Source organism: Macaca fascicularis, chromosome 4, assembly GCF_037993035.2.
Source record: "Macaca fascicularis isolate 582-1 chromosome 4, T2T-MFA8v1.1".
Lineage (NCBI taxonomy): Eukaryota > Metazoa > Chordata > Mammalia > Primates > Cercopithecidae > Macaca > Macaca fascicularis.
The window spans coordinates 99,418,776-99,438,781 of record NC_088378.1 but is presented as its reverse complement, the minus strand read 5'-3'; the positions used below and the strand labels follow the sequence as shown (position 1 = coordinate 99,438,781).

General features: G+C 39.3%; 1 protein-coding gene across 48 annotated transcripts in view; it reads left to right on the top strand.

Annotated features, from left to right (window-relative positions):
• SENP6 (SUMO specific peptidase 6) overlaps positions 1-20,006 on the top strand; it is a 112,884-nt gene that overhangs the window by 81,458 nt on the left and 11,420 nt on the right. For 45 of the 48 annotated variants that reach the window (XM_065543816.2, XM_074037624.1, XM_045391158.3 and 42 more), the window contains 3 exons: positions 12,224-12,343; positions 13,838-13,930; positions 18,972-19,399. In XM_065543816.2, coding sequence (XP_065399888.1) covers positions 12,224-12,343; positions 13,838-13,930; positions 18,972-19,399 — 641 coding nt within the window. Of the gene's footprint in view, positions 1-12,223; positions 12,344-13,837; positions 13,931-18,949; positions 19,400-20,006 lie in introns of all 48 variants that reach the window. The other 3 variants (XR_012433656.1, XR_012433655.1, XR_012433654.1) reach the window with 1 other exon arrangement.

The window sequence follows — 20,006 nt, the reverse complement described above, 5'->3', positions numbered from 1 at the left end:
TTTAAAGGAGATTATATTCAGTGTTAACAATATAGCGGAGATCAGGGCAGATAAGGGCTAAGTATAATTTTGAGTTCACAATGACCCCAAGGTAATTAAGGTCAACTATGCAGCCTGGACTTGCATCCCAGTCCCAGGGGTAGCAAGTTACCCCTGAACTCCATTGGAGATGGTATCAGTGGAGGCCTATTGGAGACCTCCCACCCCATCCATCAGTAACAGGGAGCCCTCTGGTATCAGTGGAGGTCTAGTAGAGAACATGTACTTTTAGTCCCACCTCACAATAATGAGGTAACCCCTACTACCCATTGGAGTGTGGTGCTAGAGGAAGTCTGCTAAAACACAAAAATTATATTGCTCTACATAGTTGCCAGCAAAAACAAAAACCATAATACTCAAAATGTCTAGATTTCGAAATGAAAATAATTTGCCTTACCCAGAATCAGGAAGATCTCAAACTGAATAAGAAGGTCAATAGATATTAACACCAACAAGACACAAATGTCAGAATTATTTGACAAAGATTTTAAAGCATCCGATACAGTTGGGGTTTGTGTCCTGACCCAAATCTCATGTCCATTTGTAATCCCCACTGTTGGAAGAGGGGCCTTGTGGGAGGTGATTGGATTCTGGGGACAGATTTCCCCCTTGCTATCCTTGTTATAGTGAGTAAGTTCTCACAAGTTCTGGTTGTTTATAAAAGTGTGTAGCACCTCCCCCTTTGCTCTCTCTTACTCCTGCTCCGGCCGTGTAAGATGTACCTCCTTCCTCTTCACCTTCCCTCATGATTCCAAGTTTCCTGAGGCCTCCACAGCCATACTTCCTGTACAGCCTGTGGATCTGTGAGTCAATGAAACCTCTTTTCTTTATAAATTATCCAGTCTCAGGTAGTTCTTGTTGTTGTTGTTGTTGTCGTTGTTTATTTTATTTTTTTTTTGGAGATGGAGTCTCTCTCTGTCACCCAGTCTGCAGTGCAGTGGCGTGATCTCGGCACACTGCAGCCTTTGCCTTCTGCATTCAAGCAGTCCTTCCACCTCAACCTCTTGAGTAGCTGGGATTACAGGCACTCACTACCACACCCAGCTAATTTCAGGTAGTTCTTTAGAGCAAAAATTAATTCAAGAGAGAATTAATTTTTCAAGAGAGAACGGACTGATACAGCATCCATCATAAAAATGTTTTAATGAACATGATGACAAGTTGTGAAACAAATGAAAACTCAAAACAATATAAAGAAGAGAGAAATGGATGGGTCTGTAATCCTAGCAGTTTGGGAGGTCATGGTGAGAAGATCACTTGAGGCCAGGAGTTTGAGACCAGCGTGGGTAACATAGCAAAATCCTCATCTGTACAAAAAAACAAAAATGTAAAAAGGAAGAAACATAATGGAAATTTTAGAACTAAAAATACAAAACTGAAACAATGACTTCAGGGACTGGGCTCAATAGCGGAATGGAAAAGACAAAGGAAGGAATCAATGAACTGTCTACAAGACATGTCAAGGTAATGATATTAAATAGGTTGAAAGAAAAAGGATGGAAAAGATACACCATACAAACATTAAACAAAAGAAAGCAGAATCTGATAAACTTCTGAGGAAAGAAAATTACCAGGGATCAAGAAGGATATTTTATAATGATAAAAAAGTGATCCACCAAGAAAACATACTAATCCTATGTACTAAACAACAGAGTTATAAAATGTGTGAAGCAAAAACTGATAGACCTGAAAGGAGAAACAGACAAATCCACAAATAAACTTGGAGATGTTAGTACCCCTCTCTCAACAATTGGTAGAATAACTAGAAAGAAAATCAACAAGGATATAGAAGAACTCGACAACACCATCAACCAGCAGGATCTACTCAACATCAGGATTCTATATATTTTTTTTAATTACACTTTAAGTTCTAGAGTACATGTGCACAATGTACAGGTTTGATACATAGATACATAGGTATACATGTGCCATATTTGTTTGCTGCACCCATCAACTCATCATTTACATTAGGTATTTCTCCTAATGCTATCCCTCCCCCAGCCCTCCACCCCGCAACAGGCCCCGGTGTGTGATGTTCCTCGCCCTGTGTCTAAGTGAACTCATTGTTCAGTTCCCATCTGTGAGTGAGAAAATGCTGTGTTTGGTTTTCTGTCCTTGTGATAGTTTGCTGAGAATGATGGTTACCAGCTTTATCCATGTCCCTGCAAAGGACATGAACTCATCCTTTTTATGGCTGCAACTATGCATGGTGTATTGTATTCCATGTTGTATATGTGCCACATTTTCTTAATCCAGTCTATCATTGATGGACATTTGGGTTGGTTCCAACTCTTTGCTATTGTGCGTAGTGCCACAATAAACATACGTGTGCATATGTCTTTATAGTAGCATGATTTATAATCCTTTGGGTATATACCGAGTAATGGGATTGCTGGGTCAAATGGTATTTCTAGTTCTAGATCCTTGAGGAATCGCCACACTGTCTTCCACAATGGTTGAACGAATTTACAGTCCCACCAACAGTGTAAAAGCGTTCCTATTTCTCCACATCCTCTCCATCATCTGTTGCTTCCTGACTTTTTAAAGATTGCCATTCTGACTGGCGTGAGATGATATCTGATTGTGGTTTTGGTTTGCATTTCTCTGATGACCAGTGATGATGAGCATTTTCTCATGCGCCTGTTGGCTGTATAGATGTCTTCTGTAGAGAAGTGTCTTCATATCCTTTGGCCACTTTTTCATGGGGTTGTTTTTTTCTTGTAAATTTGTTTGAGTTATTTGTAGATTCTGGATATTAGCCCTTTGTCATATGGGTAGATTGCAAAAATTTTCTGTAGGTTGCCTGTTCACTCTGATGATAGTTTCTTTTGCTATGTGGAAGGTCTTTAGTTTAATTAGATCCGACTTGTGTATTTTGGCCATGTGGAAGCTCTTTAGTTTAATTAGATCCCATTTGTCTATTTTGGCTTTTGTTGCCATTGCTTTTGGTGTTTTAGTCATGAAGTCCTTGCCCATGCCTGTGTCCTGAATGGTATTGTCTAGGTTTTCTTTTAGGGTTTTTATGGTTTTAAGTCTAACATTTAAGTCTTTAATGCATCTTGAATTAATTTTTGTATAAGGTGTAAGGAAGGGATACAGTTTCAGCTTTCTACATATAGCTAGCCAAGTTTCCCAGCACCATTTATTAAATAGGGAATCCTTTCCCCACTTCTTGTTTTTGTCAGGTTTGTTAAAGATCAGATGGTTGTAGATGTGTAATGTTATTTCTGAGACCTCTGTTCTGTTCCATTGGTCTATATCTCTGTTTTGGTGCCAGTACCATGCTGATTTGGTTACTGTAGCTTTGTAGTATAGTTTGAAGTCAAGTAGCGTGATGCCTCCAGCTTTGTTGTTTTTGCTTAGGATTGTCTTGGCAATGCAGGCTGTTTTTTGGTTCCATATGAACTTTAAAGTAGTTTTTTCCAATTCTGTGAAGAAAGTCATTGGTAGCTTGATGGGGATGGCATTGAATCTATAAATTACTTTGGGCAATATGACCATTTTCCCGATATTGATTCTTCCTATCCATGAGAATGGAATATTCTTCCATTTGTTTGTGTCCTCTTTTATTTCGTCGAGCAGTGGTTTGTAGTTCTCCTTGAAGAGGTCCTTCACATCCCTTGTAAGTTGGATTCCTAGGTATTTTATTCTCTTTGTAGGAACCGTGAGTGGGAGTTCACTCATGGTTTGGCTCTCTGTTTATCTGTTAATGGTGTATAGGAATGCTTGTGATTTTTGCACATTGATTTTGTATCCTGAGACTTTGCTGAAGTTGCTTGTCAGCATAAGGAGATTTTTGGGCTGAGACGATGGGGTTTTCTAAATACACAGTCATGTCATCTGCAAAGAGGGACAGTTTGACTTCCCCATTTCCCAATTGAATACCCTTTATTTCTTTCACTTGCCTGATTGCCCTAGCCAGAACTTCCAACACTATGTTGAATAGGAGTGTTGAGAGAGGGCATCCTTGTCTTGTGCGGGTTTTCAAAGGGAATGCTTCCAGTTTTTGCCCATTCAGTATGATATTGGCTGTGGGTTTGTCATAAATAGCTCTTATTGATTTTCCATCAATACTTAGTTTATTGAGAGTTTTTAGCATGAAGGGCTGTTGAATTTTGTCAAAGGCCTTTTCTGCATCTATTGAGATAATCATGTGGTTTTTGTGGTTGGTTCTGTTTATGTGATGGATTACGTTTATTGATTTGCGTATGTTGAACCAGACTTGCATACCAGGGATGAAGCCGACTTGATCGTGGAGGATAAGCTTTTTGATGTGCTACTGGACTAGGTTTGCCAGTATTTTATTGAGGATTTTTACATCAGTGTTCATCAGGGATGTTGATCTAAAATTCTCTTTTTTGTGTGTGTCTCTGCCAAGCTTTGGTATCAGCATTGATGTTGGCCTCATAAAATGAGTTAGGGAGGATTTCCTCTTTTTCTGTTGATTGGAATAGTTTCAGAGGGAATGATACTAGCTCCTCTCTGTACCTCTGGTAAAATTCGACTGTGAATCTGTCTGGTCCTGAACTTTTTTTGGTTGGTAGGCTATTAATTATTGCCTCAGTTTCAGAGCCTGTTACTGGTCTATTTAGAGATTCAAGTTCTTCCTGGTTTAGTCTTGGGAGGGTGTATGTGTCCAGGAATTTATCCATTTCTTCTAGATTTTCTAGTTTATCTGCATAGAGGTGTTTATTCTCTGATGGTAGTTTGAATTTCTGTGGGATCAGTAGTGATACCCCCTTTATCATTTTTTATTGCATCTATTTGATTCTTCTCTCTTTTCTTCTTTATTAGTCTTGCTAGCGGTCTATCAATTTTGTTGATCGTTTCAAAAAACCAGCTCATGGATTCATTGATTTTTTTTTTGAAGGGTTTTTTGTGTTTCTAGCTCCTTCAGTTCTGCTTTGATCTGAGTTATCTCTTGCCTTCTGTTAGCTTTTGAATGTGTTTGCTTTTGCTTCTCTAGTTCTTTTAATTGTGATGTTACGGTGTCGATTTTAGATCTTTCCTGCTTTCTCTTGTGGGCATTTAGTGCTATAAATTTCCCTCTACACACTGCTTTAAGTTAAGATGATTTAAATGTGTCCCAGAGATTCTGGTGCATTGTGTCTTTGTTCTCACTGGTTTCAAAGAACGTCTTTATTTCTGTTTTCATTTTGTTTTTACCCAGTAGTCATTTAGGAGCAAGTTTTTCAGTTTCCATGTAGTTGGGCAGTTTTGAGTGAGTTTCTTAATCCTGAGTTCTAATTTGATTACACGGTGGTCTGAGAGACAGTTTGTTGTGATTTCTGTTCTTTTACTTCTGCTGAGGAGTGCTTTACTTCCAATTATGTGGTCGATTTTAGAATAAGTGTGATGTGGTCCTGAGAAGAATGCATATTCTGTTAATTTTGGGTGGAGAGTTCTATAGATGTCTATTAGGTCTGCTTGTTACAGAGCTGAGTTCAGGTTCTGGATATCCTTATTAACCTTCTGTCTCGTTGATCTGTCTAATGTTGACAGTGGGGTGTTAAAGTCTCCCATTATTATTGTGTGGGATTCTAAGTCTCTTCGTGGGTCTCTAAGGATTTGCTTTATGAATCTGGGTGCTCCTGTATTGGGTGCATATATATTTAGGATAGTTAGCTCTTCTTATTGAATTGATCCCTTTACCATTATGTAATAGCTTAGTCTCTTTTGATCTTTGTTGGTTTAAAGTCTGTTTTATCAGAGACTAGGATTATAACCCCTGTGTTTTTTTGCTTTCCGTTTGCTTCGTAGATCTTCCTCCATCCCTTTATTTTGAGCCTATGTGTGTCTCTGCATGTGAGATGGGTCTCCTGAATACAGCACACTGATGGGTCTTGACTCTTTATCCAATTTGCCAGTCTGTGTCTTTTAATTGGGGCATTTAGCCCATTTACATTTAAGGTTAATATTGTTATGTGTGAATTTGATCCTGTCATTATGATGTTTGCTGGTTATTTTGGCCATTAATTGATGCCATTTCTTCATAGCGTCAATGGTCTTTACAATTTGGCCTGTTTTTGCAGTAGCTGGTACCGGTTGTTTCTTTTTCATGTTTAGTGCTTCCTTCAGGAGCTCTTGTAAGGCAGGCCTGGTGGTGACAGAATCTCTCAGCATTTGCTTGTCTCTGAAGGATTTTATTTCTCCTTCACTTATGAAGCTTAGTTTGGCTAGATATGAAATTCTGGGTTGAAAATTCTTTTCTTTTTCTTTTTTTTTTTTTTGAGATGGAGTCTCACTCTTTTGCCCAGGCTGGAGTGCAGTGGCCGGATCTCAGCTCACTGCAAGCTCCGCATCCTGGGTTTATGCCATCCTCCTGCCTCAGCCTCCCGAGTAGCTGGGACTATAGGCGCCCGCCACCTCACCCGGCCAGTTTTTTTTTGTATTTTTTAGTAGAGACGGGGTTTCACCGTGTTAGCCAGGATGGTCTCGATCTCCTGACCTCGTGATCCACCCGTCTCAGCCTCCCAAAGTGCTGGGATTACAGGCTTGAGCCACCGCGCCTGGCCAAAAATTCTTTTCTTAAGAATGTTGAATATTGGCCCTCACTCTCTTCTGGCTTGTAGGGTTTCTGCTGAGATATCCACTGTTAGTCTGATGGATTTCCCTTTGTGGGTAACTCGACCTTTCTCTCTAGCTGCCCTTAACACTTTTTCCTTCATGTCAAGCTTGGGGCATCTGACAATTATGTGTCTTGGGGTTGCTCTTCTCGAGGAATATCTTTGTGGTGTTCTCTGCATTTCCTGAATTTGAATGTTGGCCTGCCTTGCTAGGTTGGGGAAGTTCTCCTGGATAATATCCTGAAGAGTGTTTTCCAACTTGGTTCCATTATTCACATCACTTTCAGGTACACCAGTCAAACGTAGATTTTTCACATAGTCTCATATTTCTTGGAGGCTTTGTTCGTTCTTTTTACTCTTTTTCTCTAACCTTGTCTTCTCGCTTTATTTCATTAATTTGATCTTCAGTCACTGATACCCTTTCTTCCACTTGATCGAATTGGCTATTGAAGCTTGTGCATGCGTTATGGAGTTCTCGTGCAATGGTTTTCAGCTCCATCAGGTCATTTAAGGTCCTGACCTCGTGATCTGCCCACTTCGGTCTCCCAAAGTGCTGGGATTACAGGCGTGAGCCATTGCGCCTGGCCAAATTTTATGTTTTTACCACAATTAAAAAAAATATTATCTATCAGTCCTAATGTATACTACCTGAATACAAACCAAGCCACTGAATAGCCTGAAGTGAATGTATAGATAAATGTTTTTGTTGTTGGATGGAGTGTTCTGTGAATGTCAATTATGTGAAGTTGGTTGATATTACTTTTTCAGCTTATCTTCATACTTACTGATTTTCTGCTTACTTGTTCTATCAGTTATTGAGAAAGGGTTGTTGAAATCTCCAACTATAATTATGAATTTGTCTACTTATTTCAAAGTTGTATCAATTTTTGCCACGTATTTTCAAGCTCCCTTGGTAGGCACATACACATTTGTGTGTTGGAGAATTCACCTCTATATCATTATGTAATGTCCCTCATTATCTTTGATAATCTTCCTTGTCCTTTGTTCAAAATGAATATAGCTACTTCACCTTCTTTTGATTTGCATTTACATGTCATATGTCATATATCCCTTCACTCCTTTACTTTTAGGCTATTTAAGTCTTTATATTTAAAATGGTTTTGTGTTTTTGAAAGCATATTGCTCAATGTAAAATCTTAAGTTGAACTCCTGTATTTTGCTTACATTTTAGCATATTTCATACTTAATCTATACTATAGTAGAGCTTTAATGTTTATCACACTGACTTTATATTTTCAGCAAACACCTTTAAGATTTTACAGTTACACATTAAAACAAATTTCATATAGTAAACTTATGATATCTATGAGGTCTGCCTTCTCTGAGGGAGATACCAAATAATAAAAGACCTAACAAAATCCATGCTTTAAAAGATCTTCGGCCGGGCGCGGTGGCTCAAGCCTGTAATCCCAGCACTTTGGGAGGCCGAGACGGGCGGATCACGAGGTCAGGAGATCGAGACCATCCTGGCTAACACGGTGAAACCCCGTCTCTACTAAAAAAATACAAAAATTAGCCGGGCGCGGTGGCGGGCGCCTGTAGTCACAGCTGCTCAGGAGGCTGAGGCAGGAAGAATGGCGTGAACCCGGGAGGGGGAGCTTGCAGTGAGCTGAGATCCCGCCACTGCACTCCAGCCTGGGGGACAGAGCGAGACTCCGACTCAAAAAAAAAAAAAGATCTTCATTTATGTTTGCCTCATGACATTCTTATAAGTGAATTAAAGAGAAAAAAAATTTTTTAACTTCATTACTAAATGAGTAACTGCCACAACCAGAGTTGCTAACTCTTCTCCATGTCTTTTTTTTTGGGGGGGGGGACGGAGTCTCGCTCTGTCTCCCAGGCTGGAGTGTAGTGGCGCGATCTCAGCTCACTGCAGGCTCCGCCTCCCGGGTTCATGCCACTCTCCTCCCTCAGCCTCCTGTGTAGCTGGGACTACAGGCGCCCACCACCACGCCTGGCTAATTTTTTGAAGTTTTTAGTAGACACAGGGTTTCACCGTGTTAGCCAGGATGGTCTCGATCTCCTGACCTCGTGATCCGCCCGCCTCAGCCTCCCAAAGTGCTGGGATTACAGGCGTGAGCCACCGCGCCCGGCCAACTCTTCTCCATTTCTAACTTTCTGAATAAGAAACTTTGAAACAAACTTTGCCAACATTATAAGGAATAGAAGGGCATTGCATCTGGGGAATGTTAATGTAGGGAAGAAGAGGACTATTTTAATAAAAATTATGTTCAGAGTCTCTTTCATATCGTGAGAGGCTAACCTTAAAATCTTTTTTTTTCTTTTCTTTTTCTTTTTCTTTTTTTGAGACAGAGTCTCGCCCTGTTGCCCACGCTGGAGTGCAGTGGCCTGATCTCAGCTCACTGCAAACTCTGCCTCCCGGGTTCACGCTATTCTCCTGCCTCAGCCTCTCAAGTAGCTGGGACTACAGGCGCCCGCCACCACGCCCGGCTAATTTTTTTGTATTTTTTTAGTAGAGACGGGGTTTGTTAGCCAGGATGGTCTCAATCTCCTGACCTCGTGATCCACCTACCTCAGCCTCCCAAAGTACTGGGATTACAGGCGTGAGCCACCACGCCCGGGCTCTTAAAATCTTTTTTGTTTCATTGTTTGTTTGTTTGTCTTTTGTTTTTTTGAGACAGAGTCTCGCTCTGTCACCCAGGGTGAAGTTCAAGATCAGCCTGGGCAACATGGCGAAACCCCATGTTTACCCAAAAAAAGAAAAGCAAAAGTTAGCTGGGTGTGGTAGAGTATGCCTGTAGTCCCAGCTACTCTGGAGGTAGAGGTAGAAGGATGGCTTCAGCCCAGGAGGTGGAGGCTGCAGTGAGCCACTACGCCCAGCTCAGTTTTCTTAAATCACAAATACATTTCCTTTTTTTAAGGTGAATATCCCTTTATTCAATTCAGTTTTGTAAAACAACCATTGTAGGCCAGGCACAGTGGCTCACGCCTAAAATCCCAGCACTTTGGGACGCCAGGGTGGGAGGGTCATTTGAGGGACAGAGTTCAAGACCAACCTGGCCAACATGGTAAAACCCGACCTCTACTAAAAAAAAATACAGAAATTAGCTGGGTGTGGTGGCGGGTGCCTGTAGTCCTAGCTGCTCAGGAGGCTGAGGCAGGAGAATCACTTGAACCTGGAAGCGGAGATTGCAGTGAGCCAAGATTGTGCCACTGCACTCCAGCCTGGGGGACAGAGTGCGACTCGGTCTGAGGGGGAAAAAAAAAAAAACCCCAAAGTAGCCATTGTAGTTTGGGCCAGCAAAAGTCTCATGGTTCACTCATTACAGTATAGTCCCTGGACTAATAGCTATTTCTCTACATGGTGTGTTTTGAAGATTGTAGAATTCAGTAATTAATGTAAACTATGTCTTGATCTGATTCACTGTCTTGTATTATCTTCTTTAGGGGCACACTGAGTTGCCTGAAAGCAAGAAATCTTTTAAATTATGTCCTTTTCATTAAAACTTGAGCTATGGAATTTTTGCTTATTAGTGATGAAAGTAACAGGTCTCAAGAATGTGCCTTCTGGGGGCCAGATGTTTTAAGCATTGCTCTTTCTGTGTAAGATTTCACAAGGCTTTCAGATTGTCCTCATTTTCATAATATTAATATGGTCATAAGCTTGAACTGGCATAAGTCCTATGAGAAAGTTTGGATCATAAATTTAATATATCATAATTTCTCTTTGTGATATAAATGACTATTGTTATTTGTTTTGATATAGATGTATAAAAAATAACTAAGGCAATAAAAAATTAGAACCAGGCCAGGCGCAGTGGCTCACACCTGTAATCCCAGCACCTTGGGAGGCCAAGGCAGGTGGATCACCTGAGGTCGGGAGTTCAAGACCCACCTGACCAATATGGAGAAACCCCATCTCTACTAAAAATACAAAATTAGCCTGGCATGATGGTGCATGCATGTAATCTCAGCTACTCAGGAGGCTGAGACAAGAGAATTGCTTGAACCCGGGAGGTGGAGGTTGTGGTGAGCCGAGATTGTGCCATTGCACTGCAGCCTACCTAGGCAACAAGAGCGAAACTCTTATCTCAAAAAAAATTAGAGCCAATGGAAGATCACTTTACAGAGTCATTGTTACCACCTCACCAGTGTACAAGTTCTTTCTCTTTATTTTCTATTTTCATAAAAAATACTATGCTGCTGGTTCTTCATTGTTTATTAACTGAACTGTTTAAAATGAAATAAACAATACATAACACTTTTATTCAGATATAATACATATAACATACAATTCACCCATTTAAAGTATACAATTCAGTGTGTTTCATTGCTCCGTAAAGAAGCCTAGTACCCATTAGCAATCTCTGTTTTCTTTTAATCCCTCCTCCAGCCCTATGCAACTGTCAGTCTTTTCACTATTTCTGGCTTTTTGTATTCTGGACATTTTGTATAAATAGAACCATAAAATATGTGGTTTTTATGAGTAGATTCTTTCAGTTAGCATGTTTTCAAGGATTTTCTATGATATCATATGTATTAGCACTTCATTTCTATTTCAAATATTTGATTGTATAAATGTAACACTTTATTTTTCCATTTGTCAGTGAGCATTTTTCTTATGCTTTTGGGCTATTATGAATGATGTGGGGACATATGCTTTACTCTAGATTTAGAGTGTGCCCTTGGTTTTTTTAAGTTTATTTTTATTTTTTTGAGACCAAGTCTTGCTCTGTCAAGCCCAGGCTAGAGTGTAGTGGCGTGATTTTGGCTCCCTGCAACCTCTGCCTCACAGGTTCAAGTGATTCTCCCGCCTCAGTCTCCCAAGTAGCTGGGATTATAGGCACTCGCCACCACGCCCGGCTAATTTTTTGTATTTTAGTAGAGACAGAGTTTCATCGTATTGGCCAGGCTGGTCTCGAACTTCCAACCTCAGGTGATCTGCCCACCTCAGCCTCCCAAAGTGCTGACATTACAGGCATGAGCCATCGTGCTCAGCCTAACAAGATTTTTGGGTTTTTTGTGTGTGACAGTCTCACTTTGTTGCTCAGGCTGGAGTGCATTGGCTCAATTTCAGCTCACTGCATAGAATGTGTCCTTGTTTTAAAACATTAAATGTTTATGTTATAATTTTATTTTCAAATAGTAGTTTTAATTGTCTGAAGATAATCTGATAGTTATCAAACTTTGCTAATAATTTCCTTGGTTCTAAAGAAGAGAGATTGATAGTTCTAAAGAAGAAAGATTTACTGAGTTTTTAATATAAAGCAAACTGTGGCTGTGCGCAATCACTCACGCCTATAATCCCAGCACTTTGGGAGGCTGAGGCGGGCAGATTACTTGAGGTCAGGAGTTTGAGACCTGCCTGACCAACATGGTGAAACCCCATCTCTACTAAAATACAAAAATTAGCTAGGCGTGGTGGTGTGTGCCTGTAATCCCAGCTACTTGGGAAGCTGAAGCAGGAGAATCACTTAAATCCAGGATGTGGAGGTTGCAGTGAGTTGAGATCGCACCACTGCACTCCAGCCTGGGCAACAGAGCGAGACTCCGTCTCAAAAAAATAGAAATAAATAAATAAGTAAATAAAGTGAACTGTTACACTAATTGTATTTGAATTATTTTGTATCAAATAGATATTTGGTGCTTGAAAAACTGAAGAAGGAAGACGCTGACCGAATTCATATATTCAGTTCTTTTTTCTATAAACGCCTTAATCAGAGAGAGAGGAGAAATCATGAAACAACTAATCTGTCGTAAGTCAAATTCTGAAAATATTTAACAGATGTAAGTCACTCAAATTTAACTAACTAAATAATCACGTACTTGAAAGAAAACACAAATCTCTGCAATTCTTTTGCTTACTTTTTAAATTCTCCAGCCAGGAAGAGAACACACTAAATAAGTCAGTTCCATTTTCATGCTTCATGGGTTCATATTCACCTGCCTTAGACTAACTTTGTGCTAGTTTTGGAATTTTTTTTAACAACTTACTTATATTGAGGCAATATCATTTACTTCTCTTATCAATTTACAAAATTAATATAATTCATAACATTCTAATACTTTCAGAATACCTAGAATTTATAAATGTTCTAGGTCAAATATGTAGAATAGTGTTTCCCAGATGTGACTAATAGGATTTTTTTTTAATTACTTAGATACTTACTAACTACAGATTACTCTGTTTTATCCTAGGTGTTTATCCATAATAGAAAGGAACCTGTGAATCTATACTCTTAATAAGCTCTTTGGGTGATTCTTCTCAGACAAATTAAGGAAGTACTATTGTACATAGTAGGCCTGATTTGTTTTTTTTTCAAGACAGGGTCTCACTCTGTCACCCAGGCTGGAGGGCATTGGTATAATCTTGTCTTACTGCAAACTCCACCTCCCACTCTCAAGTGATCCTTCCACCTCAGCCTCTCAAGTAGCTGGGACTAAGACACATGCCACCCTACCCAGCTAATTTTTGTATTTTTTGTAGAGACAGAGTTTCACCATGTTTCCCAGGCTGGTTTCAAACTCCTGGGCTCAAGGAATCTGCTCGCCTCTGCCTCCCAAAGTACTGGGATTTCAAGTGTGAGCCACCATGCCCACCTATTTTCTTTATAATTCTTCTCCATATAGTGATGGCATCTAGCTCTGATAATTTGCTGGTAATTGATCAGAAGATACACTTAAGAATTGGTAGATTTTTAAATTTAAAACTAGTCTTAGATGTCTTGAATTGATGGCTGCTATGCATGATAATAAATAATAATAAATAATATTTTCTCTTATTTCAGCAATTCCTAATGTTGCCTCTTAGAGTTGATAATAGTCATTGGTTTTGACCAGTGCTCATAGCTATATTGCTTCATCTACCATCAGATAATGCTCACTTTTCCTACTGTTTTCTCCCCAGTTACCCTAAGTTTTACTTGGCTACACCTCTCAGTATAGTTGCCAGTACCAATTCTGCAGTAATAAAAATAGTAAAGAGAAGTCTAGGCAAGATAAGCACTAGAACTTCGCCCCTCAGATGGAGTAACAGGAGTAAAATATCTTTTTCCAAATTCAACAGTGGGTAGTCCCATGCCTTCCTAGTTTCAATCCAACAAGTTCTATTTTCTTTCCCCAGTTTGTCAAACCATTTTATGCAACTGTTTGAGCTATTACATCTGAATCTTCTTAATTTATAAATCACTACATATAAGCTGGAGCACTAGAAATATTTCAGAAGCTTATAATTTATCTCTTTCTTACAGAATACAGCAAAAGCGACATGGGAGAGTAAAAACATGGACCCGGCATGTAGATATTTTTGAGAAGGATTTTATTTTTGTACCCCTTAATGAAGCGTGAGTAAGGATTTCCTTTATGTAAATGATGGCAATTTTTAAATAATTAGTATGAGGTGAAGAATTCATTTTAAAACATCTTTCTGAAGTCTCTTGTATATATTCATATTTGTACTGTCTGTTTTACAAGAATTAATGCAGTTTCACGTGAATCATGTAAGATACTGAATTTTACAGACAGTAGACCAGATACCTTTCTAATCTCATTTTATTCATTAATGTCAAATAATACTATTTTTTTAAAAAAAAGTGGTGCTTATTGTCTAGCAAATAATCTATAGAAAAGTATTATTTTTACAAAAAGATGATTAGGTCACATAAAGGAGTTGGAATCTTAAGTTTAAAATACACTTCTGTTTTTAACCAGAAGGGAGAAAATGATGGTTGGATTTATGCCATTTTTCAATTAAAAACCATGCGGACTACTTGAAGAAGTTTCTGAGTAAATGGAGGTGTTTAAATATTTATATTATTCTCTCACAATGACTAGATAGTATTATTTTACAAGTAAGACTTAAAAGTTTTTTGTATTTTGTTCTTTTGTTTTTCTATGCCCTCGATCCAAAGACCACCAGAAATACACTTGTAGTTGGAAAACTTTGTTTATTACTTACATCAAGGAATAACACACACCATGGGCAGCTCTGGAGCCTCTCATTAAAAGGGAGTTTCAAAGAATCTGTGAAAGCATCTGGGCTTTCCTTGGGTGATAATGGGGGAGGGTCTAAAGTAGTGGTGGTTTGCCTAGGTAAAGAAGTAGCATTCCCTTATTAATAAAGAAGAAGAATGTTGAGTATTTTGTGGTTTCCAACTATAACCTTATATTTTTCTCTGCTTAGACAAATTATGATATGGCCCTACTTTGTCTCACTCTATCATGGTTGCAGAATATGCTTTCCTGGAGTTGATATTCTATGAGATTGTTTATGTATAATAAGTCTAGCTGTGCCAAGCTAGCTTCCGAATTTTTTTTTTTTTTTTTTTTTAACTTTTGTAGAGGTGGGTATCTCACTGTGTTGCTCAGGCTGGTCTTGAACTCTTGGCCTCAAGCCATCCCCCCCACCTCAGGCTCCCGAGTAGCTGGGATTATAGACATGAGCCACTGCTCCTGGCAGAGCTATATATTTTTAAATTCATATCATCATAGTAAAATTTAAAACATTTAAAACTAGTTGATTTCTTCATTCTCTTCAAAATAAGGTTTTGGCTGGGTGTGGTGGCTCACGCCTATAATCCCAGCACTTTGGGAGGCCAAGGGGGCAGAGTACTTGAGGTCAGGGATTCAAGACCAGGTTGGCCAACGTGGTGAAACCTGTGTCTCTACTGAAAATACAAAAATTAGCTGGGCGTGGTGGTGTGTGCCTGTCATCCCAGGTACTCAGGAGGCTGAGGCAGGAGGATTGCCTGAACCCGGGAGGCAGAAGTTGCAGTGAGCCAAGATCATGCCTCTGCACTCCAGCCTGGACAGCAGAGTGAGACTCCATCTCAAAAAGAAAGAATGAAAAGAGGTTTCTTGACTGGGTACAAATTTGTCTTATAAAGTAACATATGAACAGCTTACTAAGTGAAAGGGAGAAAATGAATTATAAACATTTTAAATAGAAATATAATTTGATTACACAAGATTTAGGGATAGAGGCACATCCCTCTTAATCACTATACCTGTGCATGGAAGTTATTATCAGTGCTTCCAGTCATCTTAGTGAGAGGTAGAGAATGAACTCTGTAAGAGGACTCTACCATTTATAGATTTAAAAATAGCCTATAAATCAAGAGAGCTTGTTTTTGTTTTTGCTTTTTTTTTTTTTTTTTGAAGAGATAAAGCTACAAATACTTATGCATTAATTATGTTAGATTGGCTGCCATATATTTGTCATCTGTTTTGTTTTTATTTTTTCTGGTGGTACCAATTTTTTTTTCTTTCTTTTTTTTTTTTTTTTCTTCTCGTGATAGAGTCTCTCTGTGTCATCCAGACTGGAATGTAGTAGCATGATGTCAGTTTAGTGCAGCCTCAACCTCCCAGGCTTAAGCGATCCTCTATCCTCAGCTTCCTGAGTAGCTGGGACTATAGGTACATGCTACCACGCCTGGCTAATTTTTGTGTTTTTTTTAGAGGATGGGGTTTTGCCATGCTGCCCAGACTGGTCTCAAACTCCAGAGCCCAAGCAATCCACCTGCCTTATCCTCTCAAAGTGCTGGAATTACAGGCATGTGCCACTCTACCTGGCCCAATTTTTTTCTTAAGTTTCTAAGCTGTTTATTAAAAATTGTTATAGTAATTTCCAGGAACACAAATTTGATGTATGGGTCTAATCCATCTTAAGTGAAATTGCCTGGGTATTTTGTTTTGTTTTGTTTTTTAGAGACAGAGTCTCATTCTGTTGCCCAGGCTGGAGTACAGTGGTGCAATCATAGCTCACTGAAGCTTCAAACTCTTAGGCTTAAGTGATCCTCCTGTCTCAGCCTCCCAAGTAGCTAGAACTACAGTGTGTGCCATAGGCCCAGCTAATTTTTTTTTTTTTTAATTTTTTTTAGAGATGGGGTCTAGCTATGTTGCCCAGACTGGTCTCAAACTTCTGGCCTCAAGGAGTTCCCCCACCTCAGCCTCCCATAGCACCAGGATTACAGGCGTGAGCCACTGCGCCTGGCCAAAAGTCTGTGTTAGCGTCTCTCCTGCTGTTAAAGTTAATGTAGCTATTATTAAAAGGAATCATAAAAGCAAAACCCTGGCTTAAAGGAAGTAATTGTTGGAAGTAATGGTCTGATTCAGCTTTCTCTTTTAGGCCAAAAAGGATTTTTCCTAGTTTTTAGGTGAGGAAATTTGTAGCTTAGCCATATTGGCATAGCTAAGAAATGTTAAGAACTGTGATAGGCTTTATTACAGCAGTAGGTTGAGAGTCACTGTATTACACTGTGTTTCATCAATTTTATTTTATTTATTTTGAGATGGGGTCTCACTCTGTCTCCCACGCTGGAGTGCAGTGGCACCATATTGGCTCACTACAACCTCCGCCTCCCAGGTTCAAACTATCCTCCCACCTCAGCCCCCAACCCCAGTAGCTTGGACCACAGGCACGTGCCATCACACCCAGCTAATATTTTGTGTTTTTGGTAGAAACGGGGTTTTGCCACGTTGCCCAGGCCAGTCTCCAACTCCTGAACTCAAGCGATCCACCTGCTTCAGCCTCCCAAAGTGTTGGGATTACAGGTGTGAGCCACCATATCCGGCATCAATTTTTAAAACACATTTTTTTCTCATTGCAACATGTCTGAAGTTGAGATGTGACTTTATAAATAAAATTAGCTATGTGTTAGAAATGATGAAACGAGGAGGTTGGTGCGTTAGCCTGATCTAAATCCATAGGGTACTAAGGATTAATAACGAAGAACAGGAGAGAAGCAAGCGTTCATCCATCTGGCCTTCGCAATACTGAAGATGAAGCCAGCCAGCCTATGACAGCCATTTCTACTGGATACTGTTCGATGAAGAGATAGATAGTGCTGTTTCTTATTACTGCCTTGGGTACTCTAATCTTTTGCAAAAATGAGAATGTGGAATAATTTTTATCCACGGCAAGATAATTTGTTTTTCATCCAGCAAATATTTATTGAAAACCCTATCATAGGACAAACATTATTGTACTTGACCAATAAGCTTCCTGACATCTATAGCCTATTCCTTGTATCCCAACAGAGCCCTGTGTCTAGCAAAAAATGAATGTTAGCCAGTACTGTACAGCTTCTTGCTTGTGTCCTGTACTCTACTGTTGGGAACATTGATACCTGAATTCAGCTGTATCATAAGCACTGCTTGATAGCTGGAACTGTCTACTAATACTTAAATTTTTGTACAAGGACTAAATTAGATATGTTATTTATTTTTAACGTATTAAATTTCAATATAGCATAAGATAAAACATTACTTATATACGTATTTTGATATTAAGCCTTTCCTATCTTAATAACACACAGTAACAGTAAAAAGAACAAAACTATATATGCAATTCTTAGAAAATGTTGAAAATCATATAACCTAATTAGACTGCTGAAGACAGTTTAATCTTTTTTTTTTTTTTTTTTTTTTTTTTTTTTGAGATGGAGTCTCACTCTGTCGCCCAAGGTGGAATGCAGTGGCACAATCTTGGCTCACTGCAACCTCCGCCTTCCGGGTTCAAGCAGTTCTCCTGCCTCAGCCTCCCGAGTAGCTGGGACTACAGGTGCACACTGCCACGCCCAGCTAATTTTTTGTATTTTAGTAGAGACGCGGTTTCACCATGTTGCCCAGGCTGTTCTCAAACTCCTGAATTCAGTCCTGAATTCAGGCAATCCGTCCTCCTCGGCCTCCCAAAGTGCTAGGATTACAGGCGTGAGCCACCGCCCCTGACCGATAGTTTAATCTTTTTCCATCTTTTTACATAAAGAGAAGGCAAAGGGGAATGATAAGTTGCAAAATGACATACTTGCCAGAAAAAGCAATGAATTTTTCATTCAAAAAACAAGAGGTTCAGGGATTGTTTGCAAAAGTAAATACAGGCTTCATAATTTTAATACAAACTATGTTATTTTTGAATAGACATTGTATTCTGTTACTGAATCAATGATCACATAAAACAAGATTAATTTGAGAATTTTTAAAAAATAAGGTTTGTGGTTTTTTTTTTTTTTTTTTTGAGATGGAGTCTTGCTCTGTCACCTCCAAGCTGGAGTGCAGTGGCACAATCTTAGCATACTGCAACCTCTGCCTCCTGGGTTCAAGTGATTCTCCTGCCTCAGCCTACTGAGTAGCATTTTAGTAGAGACAGGGTTTCACCATGTTGGCCAGACTGGTCTCGAACTCCTGACCTCAGGTGATCCATCTGTCTCAGCCTCCCAAAGTGCTGGGATTACAGGCGTGAGCTACCCCACGGCCAGAATTAGACATTTTTAATAAATTCATTGGCAAGAACTTTAAAAAAAAAAAAAACATTTTAATTGATATGTATTGCCAAATATAATAAACTTTTCTAATAACATATTTAGTTATTTCATTTGTTTTTTACAGTGCACACTGGTTTTTGGCTGTTGTTTGTTTCCCCGGTTTGGAAAAACCAAAGTATGAACCTAATCCTCATTACCATGAAAATGCTGTCATACAGAAATGTTCAACTGTAGAGGACAGTTGTATTTCTTCTTCAGCCAGTGAAATGGACAGTTGTTCACAAAACTCTTCTGCCAAGCCTGTAATTAAGAAGATGCTAAACAAAAAACATTGCATAGCTGTAACTGATTCCAATCCTGGGCAGGAAGAAAGTGACCCTCGTTACAAGAGAAACATATGCAGTGTAAAATATAGTGTGAAAAAAATAAATCATACTGCGAGTGAAAATGAAGAATTGAATAAAGGAGAATCTACATCCCAGAAAGTTGCTGATAGGACTAAAAGTGAGAATGGCTTACAGAATGAAGGTTTCAGTTCCACGCATCATACAGGTACGTATCTAAATGCTTTGAAAGAATGAAAAAATTCAGAATAATCTGGATTTTTTAATAAACAGGATTAAGATCCTGTTTAAAAAAAAAAAATCAGGTTAATGGCTGGGTGTGGTGGCTCACACTTATAATCCCAGCACTTTGGGAGGCCAAGGTGGGAGGATCACTTGAAGCCAGGAGTTTGAGACCAGCCTGGGCAACATAGCGAGACCCCATCTCCAAAAAAAATAAATAGAAAATTTTTAAAGAATTTACTTATAACAATATAGTAACACAACTTACTTTTAATTTATACTGAAGTGTAATTATAATAACATTCACTCATTTTATGAGTGTAGCTTAATGAACTTTGATAAATGTATATATAGCGTCATGTAATCACTACTGCAGTCAAAATTGAGAACCTGACCAGGGCACAGTGGCTCACACCTGTAATCCCAGCCCTTTGAGGGGCCAAGATTGGCAGATTACTTGAGCTCAGAAGTTTGAAACTAGCCTGGGCAACATGGTGAAGCCCTGTCTCTACCAAAAATACAAAAACTTAGCCAGACATGGTGGTGCACATCTGTGGTCCCAGCTACTTGAGAGGTTGAGGAGGGAGGGTCGC